Source organism: Anopheles darlingi, chromosome X (genome assembly GCF_943734745.1).
Source record: "Anopheles darlingi chromosome X, idAnoDarlMG_H_01, whole genome shotgun sequence".
In the NCBI taxonomy this organism is placed as follows: domain Eukaryota; kingdom Metazoa; phylum Arthropoda; class Insecta; order Diptera; family Culicidae; genus Anopheles; species Anopheles darlingi.
Genome location: NC_064873.1, coordinates 303,365 through 331,200, shown reverse-complemented (window position 1 = coordinate 331,200; position 27,836 = coordinate 303,365). Strand labels below are relative to the sequence as shown.

At 55.0% G+C, this 27,836-nt stretch overlaps 3 protein-coding genes across 12 annotated transcripts in view; 1 reads left to right on the top strand and 2 right to left on the bottom strand.

The window, feature by feature from the left end:
- Positions 1–14,184, bottom strand: part of LOC125950446 (protein lap4) — a 40,923-nt gene extending 26,739 nt beyond the window's left edge. For 8 of the 10 annotated variants that reach the window (XM_049678449.1, XM_049678482.1, XM_049678509.1 and 5 more), the window contains exons 1-7: positions 14,020–14,184; positions 9,775–10,599; positions 5,457–5,574; positions 5,201–5,369; positions 4,811–5,056; positions 3,508–4,701; positions 3,039–3,208 (exon numbers count right to left, since the gene is read on the bottom strand). In XM_049678449.1, coding sequence (XP_049534406.1) covers positions 3,039–3,208; positions 3,508–4,701; positions 4,811–5,056; positions 5,201–5,369; positions 5,457–5,574; positions 9,775–9,936 — 2,059 coding nt within the window. In that variant the 5' untranslated portion in view covers positions 9,937–10,599; positions 14,020–14,184. Of the gene's footprint in view, positions 1–87; positions 1,195–3,038; positions 3,209–3,507; positions 4,702–4,810; positions 5,057–5,200; positions 5,370–5,456; positions 5,575–9,774; positions 10,600–10,955; positions 11,730–14,019 lie in introns of those variants that run through there. The other 2 variants (XM_049678457.1, XM_049678501.1) reach the window with 2 other exon arrangements.
- A 994-nt stretch (positions 14,185–15,178) lies between these two features.
- Positions 15,179–17,109, top strand: LOC125950497 (mannose-6-phosphate isomerase). Its single transcript, XM_049678555.1, has 2 exons — positions 15,179–15,937; positions 16,009–17,109. Exons 1-2 carry the CDS (start codon positions 15,629–15,631, stop codon positions 16,954–16,956), a joined length of 1,257 nt encoding a protein of 418 aa, XP_049534512.1. The 5' UTR covers positions 15,179–15,628; the 3' UTR covers positions 16,957–17,109.
- Positions 17,110–17,239: 130 nt separating this feature from the next.
- Positions 17,240–26,236, bottom strand: LOC125950492 (peroxidase). The gene is made up of 6 exons (XM_049678541.1): positions 25,877–26,236; positions 20,501–20,662; positions 18,756–20,426; positions 18,391–18,669; positions 18,178–18,274; positions 17,240–18,075 (listed from the first exon to the last, which is right to left on the bottom strand). Exons 1-6 carry the CDS (start codon positions 25,882–25,884, stop codon positions 18,034–18,036), a joined length of 2,259 nt encoding a protein of 752 aa, XP_049534498.1. The 5' UTR covers positions 25,885–26,236; the 3' UTR covers positions 17,240–18,033.
- Positions 26,237–27,836: the final 1,600 nt, after the last annotated feature.

The following is a 27,836-nucleotide window of genomic DNA, read 5'->3' as shown; positions in this document are numbered from 1 at the left end:
CTTTCTCTCTCTTTTTTCTCTCCCTCTCTCTATCCCTCTCATTTTTTCACGGTTGATTGTGACAGTCACTCCTCCTCACTTTCTTACCATACACCTTGGTCCGGCGGCCACCAAACGGTGAGGCACGTGAATCGGCATCACTACCACCATCCCGGACTGTCGTCGCGATGATCCGGATCCGCCGTTTGTCCTCCTTTCCCTTACCAGACTTTCGCTTCTTCCTTTGCTGCTGCTGGCCGTTGGCAAGAATGCTGGTCAGTGGCGGTGCCGACAGGTTCGAGCGGATCGAGGAAGCGGCCGAGGAGGGCCGGCGTACCAGCCCACCACTACCAGCCGCCCGCCGGAACGATCCAGACCGTTTGGCGGCATCCTTTACCTTGAACTTCACGGAAAACATTTCACTTCCTCTTCCCACGCTTCCACCCCTTTTGAGACTCCTTTTGGAGATCTCCTTTTGGGTAGTACTGCTATGACCACTGGTATCGCGCGTTCAGACCAACTGACGAGGCAGCCGATGATGTGTGGACTGACCGCGATGAGCAATGGTTGAAGATGAGTCATCAAGGTCTGTGCCACCGCCACCCGCTGACAATGCCTGAGGCTACTCCTACTACTACTACTACTGCTACTGCGAATGGGCTGCTACTTGCTAATGGGAGGTTTTACGAGGCACCAGTCTGCACACAAGACAGCCACACTAGGATCCCCGGAAACGGAATACGGAAAGCAGCGAATGCTGTTGCTGTTGCTGCTACTGCTGTGAACTAAACAAAGCAGAAGATCAACGTCGTCGCCTCCAGCACACGTCACTAGAGCAGCAGAGTGGCTCTGCAGGTGTATCACACGCTCGGTTGATTCTCGAGTGGCCCCCAAACCACTGGAACCCAGAGTACCTGCACCAGTCTGCGAGCGAGAGAGAGAGAGTGCGGACGAATGGTCGCCGATAACGATAAGCGAATCACTCGGAGCGTAGTAGCAGGTAGATACGCTATCAGAGTTCTCGGAGGTAAAAAGGGCTTTTTATCGGATCGAATGCGGGAACAACATCATGAGCAAGTAGAAGAAGGTAGCAGGAATGAATATACCCGGCTGGGGAAGGGTTGCTGATGGTGCAAGCAACCCGCCCCTAAACCACATTATCACGATCGCAGGCCGTAAAGCAGGTAGACAAACAGGCCAAAGAGCCACACCAGCTAACCAACCAAGCGCTGCTATCTCAACCCTGACACACATTATGACGCTGTCATCGTCGTCGCCACTGGATAGCTAACAGGGGTAAGGCGTGTGAGGGGTGCTCGCTTCCTCCTTCTGCACCGCTACACCAGCATACACCACGACTAGATCGATCGACGTAGACATGGTACACGTACCCGAGGTTGGTTTGGGGTGCGTTATCGCCTCTCGCTATGTCTGTCTCTTCGTGTGTGTGTGTGCGCGTGTGTGTGTTTGTGTGTGACAAGCACACTTATCACTGGTATGCGGCTCACTAGCTGCCATCTTCAGCCCTTGGGGCTCGAGGGCTCCCTTGACTGTACATGTACCAGACATACTAATGCGGGGGTGACATTGGTCTTTTCGCACATGAATAGCGCTGGAGAAACAGACAGAAAGAGAAAATAGAGAGAGAGAGAGAGAGAGAGAGAGAGAGAGAGAGAGAGAGAGAGAGAGAGGAGGAGGAGGAGGAGGAGGAAAAGCACACACACACACGCACAGCACAGCAGCACAGCGCTCATTAGCGTGCAAACATACGCACGCGGTCGTTTCGTTCGAATGAAGGCCGAACACACTCCGGTGTGTCCGGTGGTTGTCGTCTGGAGGCAGGCACCGCGCAATCGATTGCGCCTGAGGAAAGGAGGTCATGCAGGAGAGCCGGGTAATAGGACTCAGTCGACTCAGATGACAAAACAGGAAGTCTCCGTAAGCTGGCCGGACTCCCGAAACGGTTTCCCGCAAAAATGACGGGTTGCTCGGCGAAGTGAATGGAGGCGAGCACTCCAACCCCTGCATTCGCCCAGCAGTGCTGCATGCTGACTACCCCTCCACCCTTATCGCGATTGGTTTGGCAATCAGCGCGTGCGCGCGCAAGGGAGACACGGGGCGCACACATACCGCGCACCTTTTACATTGGCCGCCTGGCCTTATCTTATCGCTGGCGTTTATGCGCTGCGTCAGGAATGCCCGCGCTTCGAACGGCCGGGACCGGGAGTTATGGAATTTCTACTGACTCCCTGACTTTCCTTCTATTTCTTTCCTCTTACTGTGCTCGCCTTCCATCGCGGCGAGCCGTTGCGCGATGACTCAATCCGCATTATCCTGCGTGTGTGTGTATGTAAGTGGCGTAGTTTGTACGCATGACAAAACAAATCAACGCTGGACCCGGCAGGATCAAGAGGTCGCTTCAAAGAACGAAACGAAACGCAGTGAAGTAGGAAAAAACAAGCCATACAAAACATACGGCTACTGAAAACATGCGACAAATGAATGGTCACGTATTGAATGACGCCAACGGATCGGAATGCTGCGTACAAACACAGTAGACCATCGGTACCACTCCAGTAGCCAGGCATCCAGTTGATGCGACCTTCTCGCTCGCTATAGCCTGGCTTTAACCATCGAGCTTCAAAACCGATTGATGATGTAATGTGTGCGCGATTGCGTGCCAGCGTGCGTGCCTGCGTGGCCCGTGCAAAGTGGTTGAAACATAAACAACCAATTCTCCTATTTCCACACACCTACACCTACACATAGGCACGCGTGCTGGAGCGAACTGTGTAGCTCAAAATAGCCACCGCAACGACAGCAGCAGCAGTATAGTAACAACAACCCATTTGATGAGCGCAAAGCGCTACTACGGTGCTAAACGGAACACCCAACGGTGCCTGTCTCGTCAACACATCGAGCAGAGGGTGACGAGAATGTCGAGATGAGATGATAGGTGCCGCGCCGCTAAGCGCGCAAAGTGGCACTCAATATGCTGGGGCGATCACAGCTTAGGTAAACATTATGCAATCAGTATGACAGTCTCTTCGGGCACTTACCGTTGCTGTCGGGTGTCTCCGTGGCTGGATGCTCCGCCACGAGAACGGGATGCTCATCCAGCTTCGGCGGACCCATCTCCTTCAGCTTCAGGGAGGTAAACATCAGATTAGTGTTCTTATCGGTGATGGTATGGTGGACGCGTTTGTTCTTCAGATGATGCGGCGTATCTCTACGGGCGGAACGATGCGATACGGAAGCAATGAAGAGACGAGCAGCAGATGGAGAGTAGGGGAATAGAGAGAAGGAGAAAAAAAGAGATAATGAAATAGCATTAGGGGGTGACGGTCATACTATAATATCCGGAAAGGGTGGGGCGCGCGATAAGCAGCTTCTATATCGCACTAGCTAGAGGAAGTTGGGACCAGTATGGGTGTAGGACGAGGAAAAGAATTGGGAATAGGGCGCTGGTAACTAGCGGCTGGCCCCGGGACTAAGAAGGATGAGAAACTATACCCGCAGTGGGCTTACCTGCGGTGCAGCTTCGAGATGGGCTTCTTGCCACCGCCACCACCACTCCCACCATTCTCGTCACTGTCTTCCGCGTCACCGTACAAGCGGTCGTCACCGTCGCCACCGCCCTCGTCATCATCGTTGACCTCGAAGCCGACGCGCCGCTCGTAACCATCATCATCGTCGCCACCATTATCATCGGCATAGCTGTCGCCAACACCACCATCCCCATCAGCACCACCTTGCTCAAGTGTCGAGCCACCCGCATTGCCAACCGTCTCGTTCGGCATCGCGCCCTGTATGTCCTCCATGGTGGCCGCCCCGTAGCTCGCCTTCGTTAAGGCAAGGGACGGCCGAGAGGCCGACTCCTCCGACAGCGTGTCGAGATTACCGGACAGCTCCCCGGCACCACCCTCGCCCGCTCGCCGCTCTTTGGCGAACAGCTTGTGCGCCTTCATCTTCAGCTCCTTCGGGTGCGGCGTGTTCTGGCGCACGAACGGCGTATCCCGGTCCGCACCGAAATCCTCGGTGAACTTGACCGAATGTGTACGGGATGCCTCACGTTCCTCCCAGTTGTCCGAGTCACTGTCGGGATCGCGGCCACTGCCACCGCCACGCGTCGTCCCCGCCGCCGAAGGTACATAGCGTTGCTGCGGCAGCAGGAAGCACGTCAGCACCTGCTCACCGGTCGACTCGTCCACGTCCGGCTGGAAGGTCGGCACCGGTTGCGATTGGTTCTCCGACAGCCAGACCGCCTTCAACTGCAGGTTAACCAGCGCGTACGGCAGGTGCTGCAGCAGGTTGCCGGACACATCGAGCACGTGCAGCTCGCTACAGTGACCGAGCTCCGACGGTAGCCGCGTCAGCTTGTTCTCCCGCAGGCTCAGCACGCCCAGCTTCCGACAGTGCCCGAGCGCGGACGGTACCGCCACTAGCGCGTTCCGGTCGACGTTCAAGTTGTTCAGCAGCACCATGTTGCCGATCGAGGCCGGCAGCTCGGCCAGGAAGTTCTCGGTGAGGATCAGCTCCTGCATGTTCACGCAGCAACCGATCGTGTCGTGTAGCGTGTGCAGCCGGTTCTGGTCGAGCTTCAGGATGGACAGGTTGGTGAGGCGCGCCACCCCGCCCGGTAACGTCTCTAGCAGGTTCTGCGACAGGTGCAGATCGGTCAGACACTCCAACCCACCGATTTCTTCCGGCAGCTCCTCCAGTCTGCCAATGAGAAAGAGAGAGAGAGAGAGAGAGAAATATTACAGACGCCTTGTTGCACGGGCGTGCAAATGATCCCGAAACTCTCGACGGTATTGCCCCACTGTCTTACCTGTTCTCCGACACGTCCAGGCAGACCAGCTTCTTCAGCAACCCGATCTCGGGCGGCAGACGCTGCAGCTGGTTGTGGTCGAGCCACAGCTCCTGCAGTGCCGGCAGGTAGCCGAGGTGCGACGGCAGCTCGTCGATCTCGTTGTCGCCTAGATCCAGCCGCTCTAACTTCGTCAGCTGACTAATTGACTCTGGTAGGTTCTTCAGCAGGTTCTCCCTCAACTCCAGTGATACCAGCTTCGACAGACTAGCGAAACCGCACAGCGAGAAACAACGAACAAAGAGAGAGAGAGAGAAGGAGAGAGAGCGAGAAAGAGAGAACAAGTGAACGAAAATTTATGTGGAGCCCGCCTTCAGCATCAGGTAGGTAGTGGTGCCTGGGTGGACTTACCAGCCAAAGTCCTGTGGCAGTGACGTCAGCGACATATCGTTCAGCCCGAGCACGGTGAGGTTCCGCAGCTGCGAGAAGCCGGCCGGTAGCCGAGGGATTGGGTTCGAGCTGAAGTCCGCAATCTGCAGGCTGCGCAGGTGCCGAATATCCTCCGGAATGTCACCGATTTCTACAGAAAGTCCAGAGACAAAACCCAGAGTCCTCAGTATTCCCTTTGTAAAGCATACACACGCACACAACAGTGCACGATACATACCATTGCGCGATACATCGAGCTCGACCAGATTCACGAAGTTCTGGATGTCGGAGGGTATCTTTAGGATATCGTTATCGCTGAGACCGAGCTTCCGCAACCGGTACAGCCGGAAGAACCCCTAAGATCAGAAGAAGAAGAAGAAAGAAAACGAAAAAAGAGAAATGTAAACGTAAAGCGTTAGAATTAATGGCAATATGCGGGGAGGAGAGGGTGGTGTTTGGAAGATGATCATCTTTGGAAGACGATGAAGGAGGAGCAGGCACGTCAGACAAACAACCAGAAAGGCCTGTCCTACCCTATATACCAATCATCATCATCGTCATCATCATCATCATCATAGGCAGCAGCAGCAGCTCAACTTCTTCGCGCGCACATTGATCAATTTACGACCCTAGGCGATCGCGGGGACCCAAAAATAAATCCAGCAAAATCTCTCCTGCAATTCAGGCAGCGGGTAGCACACCCAGTCCCGTGCGTTCAAACGCCGCATAATAAAATGTGTTACTATCCCTCGCCGCGACGACGGTGATGATGTTCGATCAGCGCCAGAGAGCGAGCGGATCCAATCAGGCCTTCCGAATACCTTCCTGCTGCACTGCTCACCACTTCCAATAGTAGACGCCGTATATTCGATTGTACTAAAAGCTGTACTAAAACAACATGGATCGATCGACAGACGATGACGTCATCGCAGATGGACAAGAATAGCAGCGCGCCGGTGCCGTTGCGATCGTAAATATGCTGGAAGCACGCCATGGCGCTGAATGAAGATCATCAGCCCCGTCAACCCCGTCACGCGTCACGCATATCGACGGAAAAATGTTTAGTAAGAAGTGGAATATGTCAAACTAAATGTGCCCCCCCTTCGATGAGGTCATCGTAAGCGGTGTACACGCATGAAGCGCATGAGGCGTTGAGCGAGCGAAAACGAGGCACCAGCGTGACGTGACTCCAGACTGCCCTTCCTCCCCCTCCACCTTCCTTTAAGGTGGTGATACGAGCACTCTGTCTCGAGCTGGATGTGATTTACGACGGAAGAAATATAATGGGTTGTTGTGCACATTCCCGGCGAAGGAAAACTTCGACTGGAACGGCGATGAGTAGATGAGAATGAGCAACGACGCCCCAGGCCGTTAAAGCAGCCTCCCCCTCCTGCTAGCTGCTTTGCTGTTGCACTGCATCATGCACTGCCGAGATGGAGGGAACCACGAGAGGAAGGGACAACCACTGGCCACCATTAAAGGGGGTGGGTGAATGGTAGGGGTGTTAATTGAACATCAGTGCCGGGAAAAGAGGAAGACCGTGGGGCTATTTCGGTCCTTCCGCAAACCGGAGACCGATTTATCTCGGCACCGGACGGCTGGCATCGACAATGACCGACATTGCATTGCCCAGTACTCAGCCCCATTCACCACTCCGCCCCCCCATCCCCCCTTATGCGAAATAATGTTGGGTTGGAACACGTTCGCCGCAACTCAGTTTCGAACTAGATGGGCAGGGCAGGGGGGTCGCGCAGGTGGTCGACTGTGATCTTCACCCCCTCCCTCCCCTCCCTCTCTCCCTCTCCCTCTCATCTCCTTCTGTTAGATGCAACAATGGTGTTGCTGCTGCCCGATCTAATTCCGCGGCGCGGCGGTCAAACTGGACCTCCATTTGGACAGACCATTCTTCCCCTCCCCCCCCCCCCCCCCCCACACATTTCGATACCCCGATGCCCGAGAGGTGATGGAAGAGAGAACGACACAACCACCGCCTCTGGTCGCCGCCGTTCCACCTGGATGGATGGATGGATGGGATTCATGGTCCGTCCCTGAGTTGGTAGTGAGGTGGAAAATGGGCGGGGAGGGGAGGGGGGAATGGATGGCAGACAAACCAACTTTCCCACAATGCAACACCGCGCCTGCACCGCTTTAAATCGATCGAGAACCAGGCTATAGCATACGACCATTCACAGCACAACGTGACGTTCGCCTGGAGCCGCCGGTAGCAGCAAACCCGAACTGGAGCAGCCCCGGGAGGAACTCGGACCGGGACTGAAGCCAGAGGGTGGGTTTAGGCGTTGTTTATGTTATTCATTTGCGAAGCGAGAACCACTCAACCAACTCGAACGAAACACCAAGCGATCTGAAGGGATAGTAGGAGGGATGGGGAAGGGTAGGGGGGGGGGATGCTGGATGGGAGCAAATGAAACAGCGGAGGAGGAGGTGGTAAACAATGTGGAGATCCCTATCCCCTGACCAGCGCAGCAGCAGCAGCAGCAGCAACAGTGGAGCAGAGGCCAGCAAATGGCCGACCAACAGCAACACCGCCACATCCACAACCACAACCTATCTTTCTCTTCCTCTCTCTCTTTCTCTCTTTCTCTCTCTCTCTCGCGCGCATTATTGGTGCTTTGTCTGGAAGAGAAAAAAAAGAGTTGACGAAGTGGCAGAGGGTGGCAAAAAAGAGAAGTGAAGAGAGAAAGGATGGTGTGGGGGGGGAGGGGCGGGGGCACTCTGCTATTAATAGGATCTTATTACTTTGTTGTCTCTTCACCTCTTCCGCTCCTAGTACTACTACTGTTGGCTCTGCACCGTTATGATGGCCAGAGACCAGAGCACGTGTACGTATGAGTGAGTAGAACTCCAGCCAGCATCTTGCAGCCAGCTTGCGCTTGCTGCTGGTGGGGACCACCACCATTGTTCGGTTGGTTGTGCCAGTTCGCACAATGAGTTCGCCGGGAGGGGGGGGGGGGAGACTCGCGCAGCAGCATTGAGCGCAGCAATAGGGCATTGCAACAGAGAGCGAGAGAGAGAGAGAGAGCGCGCGATGAAGCAACAAGCGTCAAGTGCCAAGTGTGCAATAGCGACACCGAATGGTCTCTGCCACAGCCAAAACCGACATCAACCGCGGCATCAAGAAGCGGCAAGGGGTGAAATCCAGCCACCCCACCCCACCCACTATAGGCGAGAAAGCACCGGGCCTGACTGACGATTGGTAGGTTCGCTACAGGTCGCGCGGTTCGCGTTCTGCAACACGACGCACGACTTCGGTGATCGTTTGCAAGTCAGGGTTACGAAGGGGTTAAAAGGTTGAAGTTGCTGTTGGACTCCCCATATACGATCATTTTATCCATGAGAATTCATGAGATCCAACTCTCTGAAGCTAGGACGATGTGTCATTTAATGGTTGGAAGGATCCTTCAAACATTCTGGAAGGATTTGGGATTGAGGTTTGAAGGCGAGCATACAGGAATGAAGCCCTGCCACTGTCGTCAGAGGCATCAGCTGTAGGTACGCTTGCAGGATGTAAGCAACCCGGAACGCTCCGAATCCGGAATTGGATGGATTTGAAGGTCCCTGCAACCGCCCTTCTTCTTCTTCTACTACTTCTTCTCTCTACCTCACAACCGAGGACTCCTGACGACCACCGACGAGCGCGGTGCTGCGCTATATGGCTTCCAGAGCACCACCAACCCCCCCCCCCCCCCCCATCCCTCATTTTACAACCAACCCAGCCGAAGAGCGTGGGATTTGCTGTTGCTGTTGCTGTTGCTGCTGCTGCTGCGGTGGCAACCCAAGCCATGAAATTGAAAACCCGTTCGCCCACCTTCCTTCCATTTCACCATTCTCTCTCTCTTTCTCCCCCTCCCCCTTTCCAACAACGCTTGAAATCACGACCAAGACACACACACACACACTAACTCCACATAGCGAGTGCGCCTGTGTATGTGTGTGTGTGGCAGCGAGCGGGGAGTACGCTGCAGCCGCTGACGTCGGGGATGCAGCCCCGTCAACGGCAGTGGATGATCATCATGAGTGATCAACCCCATGGGCGGCGTTAGTGGCGTCAATAGTTACTTGACCCTTACATCCCCGGCCCGGCACGTTCAATACAGCGATGAGAATAGCGAAAGGTGGTGGGTGGAGGGAGGAAGGGAGGGAGGGGAGAATGGAGAGAGTAGGAGGTTGTGAAAGGCTAGACCAATGTGTGTGCGTTGCGTTATCGAGGATCGAGGTTTTTGGGGTGTTTTCGCACCCGGCCCCCCTCCCCCTCCCTCATTCATCGCGTGACGTGGGCGCTCGAACTCGTCCCGGTCGTGTCCAGCGATTTGTTTTTGTGGCTCCGGTTGTAGTGGTAACACCCATCGCAGGCCCCAAACCGTAGGACCGTAGAAGACGGGATGTTGGATGGAAGGAGGTTCCTACGTCATTTATGCAAATTATCCTTAACGATCGGCGATCGGCCACAGATCGAGCGTGCTGCTGCAGCGTCATCGATGAATCAGGACTGTAACGCAGGATGCTGTAACCTGTGCATTTTGGGGGCATTTACGTACCTTCGGCAGGTCGCGAATGTGGTTTGCATCGAGCAGCAGCTCCTCGAGGCTGTTCGAGTAGCGGAAGATCTCCTCCGGTACGTTCGGTAGCGACGAGTGCCGGTTGTCGACGTACTCGATCTGTCGGTTGCATCCCTTGAAGATGGGTATGTACTTGAACATCTTGAGGTCACCTCACGGAGCAGCGGGGTGCTCACTCTCTCTCTCTCTCTCGTCTCTCTCTCTCTCTCGCGTTTTTCTTGTTGTTGCTGCTGCTTCGTTCGTCGTTCCCTCGTTGCACACTTCAGCAGGAGGAGTCGTCCTAGTCCCTTACTTCCTGTATCACAACTTTCATATGGACCACACACACGCACAGTACACACTCACAAATACACGCACACACACGCACACGCACAATCACACAGCACTCGCGACACGCGTTCCTTCCGCTACCTATCTATCGGCTATCTAGCTCTAGCTACTACTGTGCTATCCTAGGATCGTCCTAGCAGGCGCTCTCGCTCTACGCACACCCGGCACGCGGTACACAATCAGCTACGACGACGGACACGGTTGACGGCGATCGGGCCCTCACATTCTTTCCAGGACACGGTCGTGCGTGTTGCAGCAGCAGCAGCAGCATCAGCGGCGACACGGCTGGCGCTTGCTCCTTGTCGCTAGCACGCACATACACACACAACACACACACACGTTAAAAGCACGGGGGCACGTGTTGCCGGCTCGAATGTTTCCCTAGGCACTACCTGGGGGAGGCTGCTAACGGATGCTGGGCGAACCTCCTATCTTCGAAAGCACTACTACTGCGGCTACTGCTCAGCATACGGTCTGTAAGAAGCGAGAAGAAACCGTAAGCGAAGATATTGATGGGTGGTAGAACGGTAGAACGGTGCAGCCCCCGCCCGGAGAAGGAAGAGGAGCACAGCGCGTATTCGAGAAGAACTCAGCACCCAACAGGCTGTTACTCTTTCTGCGGCTACTGCTGCTGCAGGGTTTGCAAAATGCAAAACGAGTTTACAACGTTATTGCTGGTCCTGGTTACTGTCTTGTCCTAAGTCCTAAGAAAAGACACGGCATATATATAAATATTTTTATATATATATAATTTATATATATATATATATATAAAATACGAATATGAATATATAATATATATATATGAATTGCGAATTGAACGAACACACTATTGGAATTGTGGCTAGAACGCCAGATGGATGGCTGATAATAGGGGGAATGCACAGGTAGAACACAATGCGCGCACGTGTGTGTGTGTGTGCGTCAGTGGAAAAAGCGGTCGCGCGGTGGAACAATAGAGAGATTCTGTTAACGCGCCTGCAAGCACAAACACACACTCGCAGAGCACAAACGACCTGTAGAGCGTCGTTCGCGACTCGCTCTTCTACTGGCCGGTTTTGAATGATGTGTCGTTGAGGACGGGGTTGATGGCTGGCTGGATGGCTGGCGGACTGGATGATGAGCTCCAGGCTTCTTGTGTGTGTGTGTGTGTGTGTGTGTGTGTGTGTTTGTGTGTGTGTGTTTCGTTTGATCTCGTTGATCTTCTCCTTGTTGGTTCTTGTTTCTAATTTCTCTAGGATAAGTTGATGACCGGAGAAGAAGATGGAAGAAAAGCAACCAGGGACGAACTGTTGCTACCAACAACACAGCAACAACAACAACAACAACAATACCGACAACGCGACAACCTAGTGAATCAACCCCGGTCGTCGCAGGGGTTTTTTGGGGTCATCGGTGGCCGGATCTCGTCACTCGTGGTAACATAGGCGAAAACGAATGAATAATAAATAAAATAATGAAAGCTAGCACCCTCATCCCATACACACATACACAATCTGGCCCGTTCGCACGCACACACACACACACACACATACACGGAGGCACATGGAAATGGAAGTAGAGAACCGGTCCGGAAAGGAGACAAGAGCGAGAGCAGCCTCGCCGTAGGTGAAAGGCTGGAGGGAGAGGGGGGGGGTGGCGATGGCGACATCCAGTTGTGGGGGGGGGGCGACCAGGAGCAACAGCAACAGCAGCAGCAGCAGGAACAGCAACAGCAATGCGTGCATGAAGCGTCACGGGACGCCGCCCTCCGCCGCGCGTTGTACCGTTGGAACCCGTTGGACGGACGCACACCAACACCAACGAACGGACGAACGCACCTCGCACACAAAGGTAGGGAAGGGAAGGGGGGCGCGGAATGGTATGTATGTGTGGCTGGCTGGCTGTCTGGCTGGTTGGCTGAGTGAGTGAGTGAATGAGCGAGTGTGGTTATTACGATGCGTCCGTGCGTTGCTGCGTGTCTCTGCCCTATCGATGGACAATCCAGTGAGAGAGCAGTGTACGCAGTCGCTCCCCCCTACCCTCTCTCACTCTCACACATACACACACGCACGCACTCTCCTGGGTACGATCCCTCCGGGATCATCCCGCAGGCAAGCGAGATCGCTCTCGGTGTGTGCGTGTGTGACGCATTCTGGTACTCTGGAAACGATCAGTGAGAGTGGTGACCGGAGTGGCCACTGTTTGCCTCGGTCCAGCATCAACAAACCCACGGAGCACGGGGATGTCTCAAGAGCCCTGGCGAGCGAGTGCTCGTCACGGATCAACCGAAAAATTGTGACAAATCGGACGAAAGAGAGAGAGAGAAAAAAAAAGAGCGAAGGGAAGGAGGGCTACATCGCTGAAAAATAACAACGAAGACAACCGACAATTCTCTATTCTGGTGCCGCTGGACTATAAACGCCAAACAATAGTGCAGGCCTTAGTGCCCATGAGTGCCACAGATTTTGTATTGCGTGGGTGGCACCCAGGTGAATTGTGACAAAGGAGGGGGAGATATCGGTATCACCACCTGGAAACATCGTCCTGGCCAGTCGGCCACTCCAAGGAGCGCACCTAGGAATAGCGGGAAACGACAAGTCAAGCCAAGTCAAGGCCAGGAAATGGGATGGAAAACGCATTTTCGTGTTCGCAGGCAAAGAGAACCGGAGAGAAAGAGGGAGAGAGAGAGAGAGAGAGAGAGAGAGAGAGAGAGAGAGCGAGAGAGAGAGAGAGAGAGAGAGAGAGAGAGAGAGAGAGAGAGAGAGAGAGAGAGTACGGTTTGGCATTCTTGGCTGGCTGCACCACCCAACCGACCGAAGCAGGGTCACATCCCCGAGGGTATGACGCTGGGCGCGAGGCGCTACGCCCTGCTTCTCCTGCTGTCCAGCCCTCTAGCCTATGGCGATTGTCTTGTCCCAACAATACATCCAATGGACTACTCAACGCACACACATATACACACGAGCACGGTCTCAGAGGCAGTGGTCGGTTGGTTGGTTGCTTGGTTGGTTGGTTGGCTGGTTGGTAGGTTGGTTGGGTAGGTTGGTAGGTTGATAGGTTGTTTGGTTGGGCTTGTTGGCCACTTTTCCTCCTCCATCACGCCCTCGTTCTGACTGTTCTCCAGTCATCATCATCATCATCATCACTGATGACCATCTCTGCTCTTCGTTTCCAGTAAGCAAAACACACTCACTAGGGCCGCTCCCTACCCCGCCAATGATCGATCATTCTTGTATCTTCTCGTCTCACACACACACACGCACGGACGCACACACCACACGGTTCTGCACCACTGCGTCTCATCTCTCCCTGGGTACGGCGACAACGATAGCAACGGTACTGGCGTTCCACCTGGCAGAACCCTAGCCCCTAGCAGCCCCTAGTGCCTGGTACCTTAGGGGTAAGAATTGACAATCGCACATCGGTTCTCCCTCCACAGGTACAGTGGTGGTGGCTGCTTTGGGCGCTAGTGATGGTAAATGCCACTTAGAAAAAGCTCTACTGGTGGCCAGCAGGACAATGACGGTAACGACAAGGACGGTTCACGGTACCAGCGAGTCCTGCACCGCACCCTTTTCTTGGAATACCCATCCTATCTATCCCACACACACACACACGCACATACGTATGCACGCACGCACACTGGACACGCTGGAAGGTGAACGGCGAGAGAGAGAGAAATTCCGCGCGAAACGGGGGGAAGGAAGTCTCTGCCGCGACCGCCGCTGTTTACGCTGCCACTTTCGACTCCCCCTTCACCACACACACACACATACACAAAGAAGTACTACCCGCGCAACGGAAAAACAAGTAACCCCGGAAGCAGGAACACCCCGCTCTGACCATCCCACAACGCCTTCTGTTTTCCGCCCGCCGCGCTTTTCCCGCTTTTCCCGATCCCGCGACCCGTACCTTCTACCGGGCCGCCAAAGGTTGGGCAAAAAACCGTTTTGTTGGAAAACCTCGGAAAAACCGGCGGAACCGCGCGCGCACACACACCGGACAACAAACCCGCGACCGCGACGGAGACGATAGTAGTTGCCACCAAGGCCCTCACCGTTCGGAGGAAGAGAGGAAAATGACGATGACGACGACGACGATGAACGAACGTATGCCCAGTTGGAGACAAGACGAGATAGGAACGCGTAACGGCTGGGATGGAAAGTGACTGGGGCGTGCAGAACCGCGGAATCGTGCGGCGAATGAAGGGTCCGGGTGCCAGTTGGGCGTGTTTTCAGCAAGCCTTTTGCTAGCTTGCGGATTGTTTGGAAGAACGGATCGGTTCTGGTTGGTGCGATTAATTTGATAGATCACGAACTTTTCATTCAAACTATTCATATCCTGCGTTTGTAGTCGTCGTTACGTCTGCACGCGCCTGTGTGTGCGTGTGTTGTGTGTGCCTGTGTGTATATGTGTGTGTGTATGGGGTGCTCGACCCAGTGAACCCAGTGAACAGAGTCACAACCCCATGAGCAGCGAGATGATCTTCTCACTATAGACATTCCCCTTTGGAATCGATACGCCATCGATAAGCGAAAATCGATACGATAGGCAAATCAAAATGTATGGTGCAGCCTCGATAGAGGTGTTTATTTTCTTAATTTTTAATTTTAATATGTACACCGCGGTTACCGCGGTCATGAACTCCGCCGCGGTGCTTTGGCGATGTGATGCCGTCGAACGTTCTGTATCGTTGTGGTAGCGTTACCCGGGCTGCGATCATAAATTTTTCTTTCTTCGATTGATGCTGAGGAACGCGTTGGAGAAAAAGATAAAACACGAATGGCGTTAGATCACATGCATCTTCACAATATCATCTTTTCTCAAGGTCACTCAGGCCATAGAACAGACAACATAAACAGATGTAAAGTAAGACTGAAATGAAGAAATAAAAAACCCACAGTTATTTTTAAATTAAAATTCGATATTTATCGTTTAATATATCGTTCTTTTCGCTCATGGTTTCGCTGATAGTTTTAATTATATCGTTTGTTCCGTTTATTTCGCTCATTATTTCGATTTAATCGTTTGTTTTGCTTTTTGTTTCGTATATTTCGTTTCTCTCTTGTTCTTCGAACAAAAAACCACGTACGTTCGAACTAAAAAGTGAGAAATTCTTTAGTTTTGGAACAATTTCGCCAGATTTCAGTCATTTAACTCTAACGGATAAAGAAATTTGGGGCCGAGCTCCGAGTGTCTCTTTAAAAAATCATCGACAACCGGCAAGCATTTCGGTTTGCGATTTTGCACGGAACGATCGAGTTATCCTTCATTATCCAGTACGTTACGTTACGGTCTTCTGCAATTAGGATTACGGCTAGCCGATATCAAAACCAGAACATCAACGAAGACATCAACACCAGAAAAACGCCAAACAACGTTACTGAAATTCCCAGATAATCGGGACACGTGGCAATAGTAACCGGTCTCTCAGAGAGCAGAAGGCTATATATCTTCAGGGTACCTTGCGAAGACCCAGGAAGCTGGATTCAAGAGCCGTACTAGACTAGAAAGAAGCAGCATGGAAATTGTAGGCGCCGTGCAGTGCTACGAGTGGGGCAAGCTGGGGAATGGTTCGCTCGTAGCGCAGCTGGCCCGTGCGAATGATACTGGGTTGACGGTGGAACCGGATAAGCCTTACGCCGAGCTGTGGATGGGCGATCATGTAAACGGTCCGGCTACCGTCAAGGCGAGCGGTCAATCGCTCGCCAAGACGATTCAGGCTGATCCGGTCGGCACTATCGGGAGCGAGACAGCTGCGAGTTTGCCGTTCCTGCTCAAGGTGCTGAGTATCCGCAAGGCGCTCAGCATCCAGGTGCATCCAGACAAGGTAGGGCACAAGGCGAGATGGCATCGTGACCAGAAAAGTTAACACATTCACTTCCCTTCTCTCACCAACAGCCGGAAGCGGAGAAGCTGCATCGGCAGTTCCCGGACGTGTACAAGGATCCCAACCACAAACCGGAGTTAGCGATCGCACTGACCGACTTTCAGGCCTTGTGTGGCTTTCGACCGTACCCGGAAATTCTACAGCTGATCGAGGAGTGGGCCCCACTGCAGACACTACTGGGACCCGAAACGCTAGCCCGCTTCCGGGCGAATCCCGACCGGCAGGCGGTACAATGCGCCTACGAGCAGCTGATGCGCAGCGAACCGGAAGCACTGAACCGCTGTATCGATGCGATCGCGGAACGGATGCGTTCGGCACCGACGAATGCTACTGGTGAGCTACCAGAGCTGTTCCTGCGCCTGACCACCGATTTCGATCACGATGTCGGTCTGCTGTCGATCTTCTTTCTCAATGTGTTGCGGTTAAAACCGGGCGAAGCGATCTACCTCGCGGCGAACGTACCGCACGCGTACCTCGAGGGTGATTGCGTCGAGTGTATGGCCTGCTCGGACAACGTGGTCCGGGCTGGGCTGACGCCCAAGTTCAAAGACGTCGACACGTTGCTCCGGCTCGTCTCGTACGAATGTGGCCCACCGGCCGCAATGCTGGCTCGCGCCAGGTTGCTTAACGAGGACACGCAACCCTACACGCGCACCTTCGTACCACCGGTACCGGACTTTGCCGTTTCGGAGATACGGCTGCCGGTCAATGTTGCTCGCCAGTACACGCTGGACAATCCGATCACCGGTTCCATACTGCTCGTGGCTGGGTCGCCAGGCCAAGCCACCCTAACAGCCGCGGATGGACAGCCCATCGCCGATCTCAGGCTCGGTACCGTGCTGTACCTGCCCAGCAGTGCCGGCCGCACCCTTCACCTGCAGCTCACCGGTACCGACGACGGCAACGACGAACCATTCCTCGCCTTCCAGGCGATGGCAAATGATTTTGCCGCCAAGTAAACTGGAACCCGACCGCGCCACGCGCTGGAGCACAAAATAGTCATTGCAATATTAAAACCCATTTGATCAAACAATTTATTATTTACATAAATATTACACAAAAAAGAAGAAAAACAAAATAAAAATATAAAAGATGAAAGCGAAAGGTACCAACCACATGTGATCGGCAAATTAACGTACGAAACACGGGAGCGCATGGAAAGAGTAGAAACAGGAGGGGGTGGAGACACGTACACGAGCAATACAAGCACACACACAAACACACGTTCGCACGCACTTGCTATCCTTAAATGGTAGTAAAAACAAAAATAATAATCTGTGGCTAGGGGGCTTGCACTGTGCGCGAACCCAGAGTAGTGCCGCGCACAATCAATCGACGATGCTCTCATTCTAACATAACCTCTATTGTTGCCTGGCCACCCTCGAACACTCGCCCACCCCGCCAGTCGCCACCGCCTTAGACCGTCCGGGTGGGAAAGGGGTGGAGGTGGAGGTCGTGTACAAATAAATGCGTGTCTTGCGTGGAGCTAAACATACTAAACGAAAACGGTAGAGCGTGCCGGCGCGCGCGCGTGTGTGTGTGCGTTCGCTTCGTGGTGATCATATTGTAGATGGTTTTTTTTAAATCTTTCTTTCCTCGCGATATAAATGAAATAGCAATGGTGTATAATACAATGATGAGAGGGGTGGGGTGGGGTGGGATGGGATTGGAGAGGCAGTGTGATGAGGACCAGGAAAGAATAATGGCTCAATATTGGCTAAGTGGGGAGGTAGCGGGCAGCAGCAATTAAACAAAAAGGGGAAAGGCAGCTCCTACCAAAATGGTGCGCGGTTGCTGAAATGATGAAGGGAGCATGGTGGACGTGTAGGTTGATAAACTGTAGAATCTCGTTGCGTACGCATCACGCATTGGCAATGTGGTGTTGTTGCAGTTGTTCTGATTTCTTTTTCATTTCCTGCTTTCCTTCTTCTTCTTCTTCTTCTTCTTCTTCTTCTTCTCGTTCTCTTTTTCTTCTGCAGGAGGAAAGCCTAGTGTTTGTTGCTGCTGCTGAGCTTAGGGGGGGCGCGCACCTCAAATTACTTGAACCCGATCGTCTCCGGAATGTCGTTCAGGAATTGCTGCGGAACGAAGGTGGAGAACGTGGAAAAAATGAGGTCCATGGATGAGCAGATGAGGTGTCGACATGGTGTGGTTGGGTGTACTATACGAGCTATACTTACATACTGGTGCGGTGAGTGATTCTCGTGACCATAGTCGGCCCATTTGGTCAGATCAATCGATGGCAGGATACCGCTCTTGCATGGCACTCGTGGGTTGCTGAATGAGAAAAGTAAGAGAGAGAGAGAGAGAGAGAGAGAGAGAGAAAGAGAGGGAGCTGTAGCTGGAGAAAAGGTGGTGCGGACAGCTAGCTAGCTAGCTGGCTAGCGACATACATTTCGTGGTCCGGCAGCACCATCGGGTAGATCTGGACCGTATCGATGAGGTCGGTGTTGTCGCAGATGAGGCGGGCGAGCTTCGCCTTCCGGATCTCCTGCAGCTGCTCGGGCGTGAAGGAGGACGGCTGGTTGGGCAGCTCGTACCAGAACCGATCGCCGCGCCGCACGTAGCTGAACTGGGTCGCGATGATACAGGCGAAGGTCGGTCCGAGCATCGAGCCCGGTAGCGAGCGCTCCGATACGCCGCCCGACCACAGATCCACGTCCGCCGGGTGCCTGTTCGGGGTAAGGGGTTGCAGCGATTGGATTGGATTGGATTGGATTGGAGGCGAGGCGTGTTTTTTTTTTGCGCGGCTACTTACTCGAAGATGCTCTCGTAACGGCGCACCGTTTCGTTCGGCATGGAACCGAACAGCTCCTCGAAGTTGTCGGAGGTCGGTAGACCGCAGAACTTGCGGAACTCCATGTAACCGGGCACACCGAACTCGCGGCCCCGCTGCATGTTGAACGACACCAGATCCATACCGAAGCGGGCGCCCTCCTTCTTGAACAGATGGTTCGTCACCTCCTGCGTGATCGAATCGTCCATCGCCTGGGCGACCTGGTTCATCAGCCCCATCAGGTACTCGTCGTAGACACCGGCCCGGTACAGATCGTACGGCCGGCGGATCAAATCGGACAGTCGCTTCGAGGCGATGAACTTGTGTGCCTTCGACCAGCGCTCTACCGCCGTCGGTAGCAGCGAGTGACCGAAGCGGAAGGCGGCCGACGCAAACGAGTCGATGATGGCGGGATTGATCGTCTCGTCGTACCCATCCCAGTAGCCCTCCTTCGGCGTTAGCAGCCCGAACTTCTCCATCACCTCCTTGCCGAGCAGGATCGGCAGGAACTCGTTGTACGTGATGTGCTGGATGATGGCGATGTTGATGCGGCGCGCCTCCTGGAACAGCGTCTCGTCGTCCCAGTGCGGATTGATCTTGCCGAGCTCGGTCGCGATCCGGTTGTGTTCGCGGGCGAGCAGCGTATGCATGCAGGTCAGCACCAGCTGCTCGTTCACCCGGATCTCGCCCGCCTCGAAGCAGAACATGCTCTTGTTGGGCCGCGTGCAACCCTCGTCCGGTATGTCCAGCTTCAGCGGCAGCAGATCCTTCAGCCCGTACTCGGCAAACACCGGGTTCATGCGGAGCAGCCCGTTGTAGCCGGTGCGCAGTTTGCGCGTAAACTTCTCGTTCACCCCGTAGATCGTGTTACCGTCGATGACGGACGTGAGGGTGTTGAACTGCTGGCGGGAACCGAGCCGGCAACCGGGACGGGGCGAGGGGAAACCGCGCACGAAATCGATACACTTAACGTTGAACAGCCGGTAGAAGTAGTCGTCGTCCGGGACGCGGATCTCGTTGCAGTACGGGTGCTTCAGGTGCGGTGGCCGCTTGCAGCACTCCTCCGGATCGTTCCGGTTGATCGGATCGAGCGGTGTCGCGGTGAGCGTAAAGTCATGGTCCATGAACTGGCCCCACGCGATCACAAACACCGTGCCGGCGTGATCGTGGTAACCCTCGTCCGGGTGGATCGTACGCGATACGACACGCGACAGCGGCAGATCGTGGCCGGTGATCGAGATGCGGGGCGCATTGATACCGTCCGCGTACAGTGGGCCAATCAACCGCTGGAACGGTGTCATCGCCGCACCCCACGTCGGGTGCTTCAGGTTGTTGCACAGCCCGTCGACCCGCCGGTACTTGCCCGGTCGGCACTCGACACCGGACAGAAAGGCCGGGCAGACCTCGCGGATCAGCGTCTTGGAGGTATCGATCGAGGGGAGCCCCTTTTCGATCTCCTCGTACGACAGACCGTAGGTGCGGGCGAGCTGAATCGAAATGTCGAGCAGCAGCTCACCGACCGTCGCGATGTCCTCCGTCTTCCAGTCACCCTTCGGCTGCGACACCCGGATTCGCTTCCGTGCGTCCAGGTACGCCTGGTTGATCGCATCATACGTGATGCAGGTCGTCGCCTCCGCATGCACTGCTGGCGCACTGTCCAAGGAGAGAGAGAGAGAGACAGAGTTTGTGTGTGTGTGTGTGCTAGGGACGAAAAAGATGATACTTACATCGCTCCACGGAACAGGTTCAGGTTGTAGTCGAAGGCGGACGATTTGCCCGGCCCGTTCACGTATAGTGCACACTCCGTGGCATGCTGGTCGAAGGCCAGGAACTGCCCTTCACTGCCAATCACGGCAAGAGCGGCGGCAACGGCGGCTATCGCCAGTAACCTGTCGGAAGGGGAGCAGCAGCGCAAGAAGAAGAAGAAGCAGATTGGCGTTGGTTAAAATCGAGCGGATGTAAGGTTCAAACGGAGAGATCCGGATCCCCCCTTTCCGGCTCCGGCCTGCACTCAACTGCAGTCCCGGAGGGCGGGGTGGGTGCAATGTCACCGACCTGCGCCGGCGCCCTACTATGCAGGCACATGGGCACATTCACTTTCACGCAGGTTCACGCTTACCACAAACCAGAATCGAGTCTGCATGTGCAGAAGGGTGAGAGAGAGAGAGAGAGAGAGAGAGAGAGAGAGAGAAAGAGAGAGTGCGTGCGCAACCATACAAGCTTGCAAGGGAATTACGCATACACGCACACACTGCCACACATCTTCCGGACCATCAGCAGCAGCAGCAGCAGCAGCAGCAACAGCAATTGCACAATGGCCATTGGGAGAGCCTTTGGTGCCGGGTCTGACCGCACCTGCATTAAGATTCGCAATTAATGCGGTCCCTTAACCATCGGCTCCGGAGTCCGGTTGAGCCACACACCAGACTGTAGAAACAAAAGGGGGGGGGGGGGCTACTGCTGCTGCTGTGTCCACACACCGCAAACGCACTCTACCCTCTCTAGCTCAGGCTAGCTGGCTGACACGCAATCGGTTCGGTTCGGTTCGGATTGTGTTTACCTTCACTTCACTTCACCGTAGCCAACAAGGGGACACCATTAACCGAGGGTGAAACCATTAGGGCCCAGAAGTAGGTCCCCGATAATGTATGGGCACCATCTCTTCGCCCTCGTGTTTTTTTTCTTCTTCTTTTTCTATTTGTTGCTGCAACTGGTTGCTGCTGCTGCTGGTGCTGCTGCTGCTGCTGCTCCTACTACTGCTACTGCCATTGCACAAAGTGGCTGTGACAGTTACGAAGTATCGAGCCGCACGTCACTCGTAATGACACTTCATTTGTAGTTGAGACGCGCAACCAAGAACCGCCGCCGCCGCCAACATACCAACCGTCCGCAGTCCTGAATAGCAAAATCATCATCACAATCATCCAGGGATGCGACGGAGCAGAAAGGGAGGGAGGGAGGGAGGGAGGAGGAAGAGGCGAAATCGCGATGGCGAAATGGTGGTACCGCAGACGAGAGCTCGAGATCGTCAGAAGCCCGGGGCCGATTTCGATGGCAATCCGGGCCAGAAAAGCCCAGGTGAATGGGGGAGGGTGAGGGGGTGCGAGGCCACCACCAGCTCTCCCCCCGCGGTTTGGTTTTTGGGGTGGATTTGGTCGACAATCAAATGGCAATCAACGATTCGTTTTGGCCCGGGATCCGAAGGGGTGGTGGGGAGAGGGAGGGGGTCGCCAAATGTGTCGCCATCGCCCGCTGGCCACCAACCGCTCCCACAGTACAGCCCAATTGGCCACACGGCCAGGCTTCTGCTGTTGCGGTTAGTGGTGCTTGGTGCTGCATACCGAGTGACAAATAGGTGAGGTTATGTGGCCAACTGGACTGGACCGGGACAGTTGCGGGCCCCCTCCCCCCTCCCTTCTTTTGGCACGCACTCGGCAACTTTCTAGCTCAAGCCCAAGACCAGTGGGGGGTCGAGTACTCCCCCCACCCGGGGGGGTTTCGGATGTCACATCGCGCCATCTTTTCGCGAAATGGCACACGGGAGAAAGAGAGAGAGAGAGAGAGAGCGCGCGCAAGGGAGCGATATGGTAGTTAGTTGCATTTGCGGACACCGGACATCGTTGTTGTGCTCGCTAGAGCGGACTCTAGATACTGCTGGCTACCCCCGTCAGGGAGCTTTCTCTCTTGCTGCTGCTGCTGCTGCTGCTGCTGCTGGTGCTGCTCTGTCTGTACTTCCTGTCGGGAACTTACGGCGGTCAGCCTAACCGGCTCAGCTGAAGAAGAACTAGTAATGGCAGGCAGGACGAGGAGAAGTAGCAGGAACAGAAGGAGGAGGAGGAGGAGAAGGTAGACTCTCCGGAGTTCCGGACCGATATCCGAAAGGTAAAGTGTTCGCGGAGTAAGCGCGGACGCAGAGAGCAAAAGTAAAAGTACTCCAACCAAACCAGGACCAGGTGCACCCAGCAAACCCAGCCTATCAGGTGGCCCGATCAGGTGGCCCGACCCAGGGTTAATGGTTTGGGTTTCGCGCCGGTTGCCCCGGTTGATTGGTGCGGTTAGGAGTAGCAGTGTTGGGTGTATCGCTACCAGTTTTTCAAACTGCTTCACACGCAGCAACAATCCACAAACAAACTGGTACTGAACGGGAGACGGAGTGCGACAGAGGGGGGGGGGGGGGGTCATTGGCCCCACCTGCCCCCGGGGGTTCGTTCCTAAAATGGCGCCCAGCAGCAGCAGCAGTCCCATAGAAGGGCAAGACCGTTGACCGTGACCACGTCGTCGTGAATGTGCGGCTCTGCCTCGAAAGTCAGTGCCACTGACGCCTTTCATTGACGACTGACATTGCAGCTGGGCGCGGATAAGCCGCATGCCGGCCCCGGAGCTACTCCGCAGTGTCTCCGCAGTCAGCAGTAGAAAAGCAGTCATTGGCCTGTCCTCTAGGCTCTTCATTTGGACAACCATACCACTGGAGATGTAACCGACGAGCCGCGCAAACGGGGATGGCCCTAACTGCCGGCAAGCGCCTGACCTGTCAACCCGTAGCGGCGTAACCTAACCTAAAAGCACACACCCGGTGGAACTGATTACCGTCATGCGGTTCGGTCTGTGTGTGTGTGTGTGTGTGTGTGTGTGCAAACAGTGTGTGAAAGCGTAAATCCATCAGCAGCAGCAGCAGTAGCAGCAAACCCATCTCTTCCGTATAATAAACAAACACACATGTGCAGAAAAGGTAAACTGCTGATGGCTGCCCTACTGTGTGTTGCTTCTGCAGATCTGCAGGAGAAGAGTGCAGCCTCGCAGTTAAACCGTTTGGCACGACGGCAACGCGAAATCTCTTCCCCCCCCCCCCCCCCCTCCCTCTGGAAAAGTCACTGTCGAGACAGAGAGAAAAAAAGCGAGAGAATGCCTTATTGTTTTCGGCGAAAAGCCGGAAAATAAACCATGATTTACAGCCACGCTATCAGATCGTGCCAGCCCCGTGGGGTTCAGGTGTAGCTACACCCCCCCCCCCCCCCGCCCTGCACTCTGGAGGTCTAGGTATAGGTAGAGATCTACGAGATTCGAGACCGCGCTGCAAACAGCAATCACACGGACAAATTGGCATCGCCGCTTGCTTCACGGAGGAAGCTTTCAACTTGCGCCAAGAAGCACACACGAAGAATAGGAAGAAGAAGAAGAAGAGAGGAAGAAGCACAAGAGCACAAACCGGCAGACGAAACGGGCTTTATAGCACGGTAGTATCAAACAACGCCCGAAAAAAGGCCCTGGCGCGACGTCAACACCGTCGTCGTCGTCGTCGTCGTCATCGCTGCCACGGGTTTAAACCGACATCCAGGAGAAAGGGGTGTTCTTTCCTCGATTTCCTCTTCTCTGCTTCGTTTCTGTGCACACACCCACCCCCCGCGAGAGTGGAACCGATCCCGTTCTGTGCGCGCCAGGTGCTAATGCGAAAGACGACGCGACGACGGTTTCTTCGCGCACACACACACACACACGCGCGCTGAGCACGCTCTGTCCTACTTCTGTGGCGTCTGAAGATGGCCTGAAGATGGGCGGGTCGTTGATTAGGAATTTTCTCTCCCCGAAAATCCCCCCAAAAAATCCCGGCACCCCCAGGAAGAAGTGATTCTCCTCCAGTTCCAGGACCGCGAGAAGAATGTGTCACGGGATCGAGCGAGACCCCGAACGGGGTTAATGCTAATGCGGTACGGAACGGGGATCGGTCGTGTTCCGTCGTTACCAAACCACCCGTGTCCTCATCCCTCGCCAGCCTGATTCTTCGGACGTGCGCTTCGTTCGGGACTGCAGCAGTCGGCCCGGATCATCGTCGGTGGAGGGGGGGGGACGGGGGTTGAAGATAAAAGGTAAACATAAATGGGAAAACGAATTCCGCATTTCAAATGCCGCATGCCGCGGCACAGCAGAAAGAAAGCGGTCGAGAGAGAACCGTGAGCATCAACAACCGTTAGCGGCCGTTACCACCACCAGCACCACCGCCGCCGCCGCCGCCGATTAGCCTCAATGCATGCGTGAGCAGCACCCGTATCTGCGAGCGGAGGGGAAGGGGGGGGGGGGTGCACCCCCAAAGGGTCCAAGGGGAAAGAAGAAGAAGCAGAAGGAGAAAGGAAAGCGCAGGAACGCTGGTGTCATCGTGCGACCTACGATACGATCGCTACTGAGGGCGTCGATTTGCCACGGTTACATGGACCGATCCCCCCCCCCCCGCGCCTCTTTTCAACCCTTCACCTTGCCGTGAGGTGCTCGGATGCGCTGGCACACTGGCAGCCTCCCCAGCCATCTGCCGAAACAAAAGTAAAACAAAAGGGAAGGGGAGGGGGCAAAAGTGGGGGAGGGGGAGGGCGAGGGGTGCTGACACATCATATGCCGCTGGTGGCCTACTTGTAATTCGCGATCATGAGCTCGACGCTCGAGACTTGCTACTAGACCACACGCTCCACACTGTCTCATGTACCTCTCCTCACCTCTCCGCCCTTCTGTTGCTGCAGTCTCACTCCTCCCCCTCCCTTCCTACCTTGCTCCCTCCCCACGGTCACTACCCACGGCTCTGTGCTATGCTTTGCCCCCCCCCCTCCCCCTGCGCTCTATACCGGAGAACCGGAGGTCTCACGCGCACTGTCACTTTCAAAAAACCTTCATTGCATCCTTTCATCTCTCTCTCTCTCTCTCTCTCTCTCTCTCTCTCTCTCTCACCTTCTCTCTCTCTCTCTCCTTCTCTCTCTGCGCAGAGTGTTCTGTTTTTTCTTTTCTGTTTCTGTTTTTTTTCGTCGTCCTCTTCTTCTGTCTTGAAGCCACCGCTTCGCAGCCTGCCCTTCTGTTGCTGTGTAACCCCGAGCATATTCTCGCCCAAAGGGTAGAAAGAAGGGGGAGATTTGGGGGTGTGATAGGTGCGGAAGGAGAAACCATTGCTATTGGTGCGGTGGACTGGTCGAATGGTTCCTCCTGTGGTCATCACTTTCTACCTTTCCCCGTCGCGATCGCAAAGACCCAGCCCGAGGAGATCTTCAACCCCTACCCAAAAGGGTGGTTGGATAGGAGTAACACCACTGCTACTACCTCTGCTGGATACGAGAGGCGAACCTTACCTGAACATGTTGGTGCCGTTGTTTGGTACCTTTCTTGGTACGTTCTTGATTGTTGATTGACGTGCTGTTGGCGATCGATCGCGATCGACGAAGCAAGAATGAGTCTTTTAGCTGGACGGAGCTGGTACCGCCCCTGCCCAACACACCCCCTGTGTTGTGGGTGGCTGTCTCTTCTCTGTCTCTTGGTCTCGGTAACTGTTGCGCACACCGGGGCGCACACACACAGGTGCGCGCGCGCACGTGCGCAGGCGTACGATCGTGATCGCACGAGGATCACTCACTAGAACAATGGCTCGAGGACGAGCTCATCCACGAGGGCATCCACAAATACACACACACACACACACACACACACACACACACACACACACACACACACTCAGGCGCGCAAAAAAAACACAACACACCGCACAGTGGATCCGTGATCCGCCAAGAACCGACCGAAAAAAACAGCTCTTCGGAGTCCTAGAAAGAGCTGCCCGAAAAGACGGCAAGAGCCAGCCAAGACGCGAAGAACCAAAATACCAAATACCGTCGCCGCGAACGGCTCGAACAGAACTGAACGTACCGTTCGAGCGTGACATGGCACGTAAGGCCTTACGGGTCCGCCGTTGTGGTCCGCCGGTGTGGTCCGCGTGGTTCGGCACCGCGACCACGACCACGACGCGACGACCGCCACGAAGCACGACGTCAACGACGACGACAACGACGACTACCGAAGCCCGAAAGGGTGGGGGGGGGGTTTCCAGGTCCAGGGGGTAGCTCAAGTCGGCCGTCGAGAAGTTCGACGCGACGACGCGAGGATTCCCGGTGCACCCTTCTCCAACCCGCTCCCCCCCCCCTCCCCTTCCTCTCAAACGCTCTCCTCCCGTGTCCCTCGCGCGCCGTCGGAGAACGCCGAACGGAGCACTCTGGGACACTCTCCCTTTCTCTTTTGCTGCTCCACCGGCAACATACACACACACACACAGGCCGCTTTTTGAAGGGTTAGGAGGCAGGCAGGCCGGCCCCAAAGGATGTCTGTTCGCCATCGCTGAGGGTTGCGGCGGTTGCTGCCGGTCAGCTGTCGTTGTTTCTTTCTTGTCTCCCCTCTCTCTTCCACACCTACCCTTCCACTCTCTGTGCCTTGTGCTGGTGTAGCTGAAGCTAGAGACCCAGGTTCGTCACTTGCCACCGTTCAAGTCTTTTGTCTTTAGAGGCGTCAGGAGGGAGAGAGCGAGAGCGAGAGCGAGAGAGAGAGTCACCTGGTGCTCCTAATGGCACCTGGTACTCCACTAACGTTTGATACCCACACACACACACACACACACACACACACACACATGCACGTGTGTAAAGCATGAATGAGGTTCGTTCGTTCGTTCGTTCGGTCCGCTGCTGGCGTTTATGCTAGTAGGTCAAACGGGATGCGTGCGATGCGAGTATCAAAAGAAGTGCCGCGAAGGGACACACACACACACACACACACACACACAGACGATGATGATGATGATGATGATGATGAGGCTGGATGGTCGACCACGACCACGTGACGCAACCTATACCTTTTCTTATAGTTCGACCGGCGCCAGTGGCAGCGGCTCATCGTCGTTTGAGAAGTACCACCAACACCCTCCCCCCCCCCCCCCCAAACCCCCGTGGACGCCCTCCGCTTCTCCTTCCTTCATACCTTTACTAGTTGCGCTCCAGCTCCAGGTCGCTGATCAAACCGGAGGAAGCTGGAGCTGGGCTGGCCTAGCAGCAGCAGCAGGATAGGTGCCTCCTCTCACCTTTAGTACCCCCCCCCCCCGCCCCCCCTCCCCTCCGTCCGCCACGTCCGCACACATTCGTGCCTTTCGCGCGCATAATCGCCTTGCGCCTTGGCGATAATGGTGGATTTGTTGCGTAATTCCTTTACAAAACCGCAACATGCACATGGGATGGAAGGGTGGAAGGGGGGGGAGGGGGGAGGGGTGCAGCG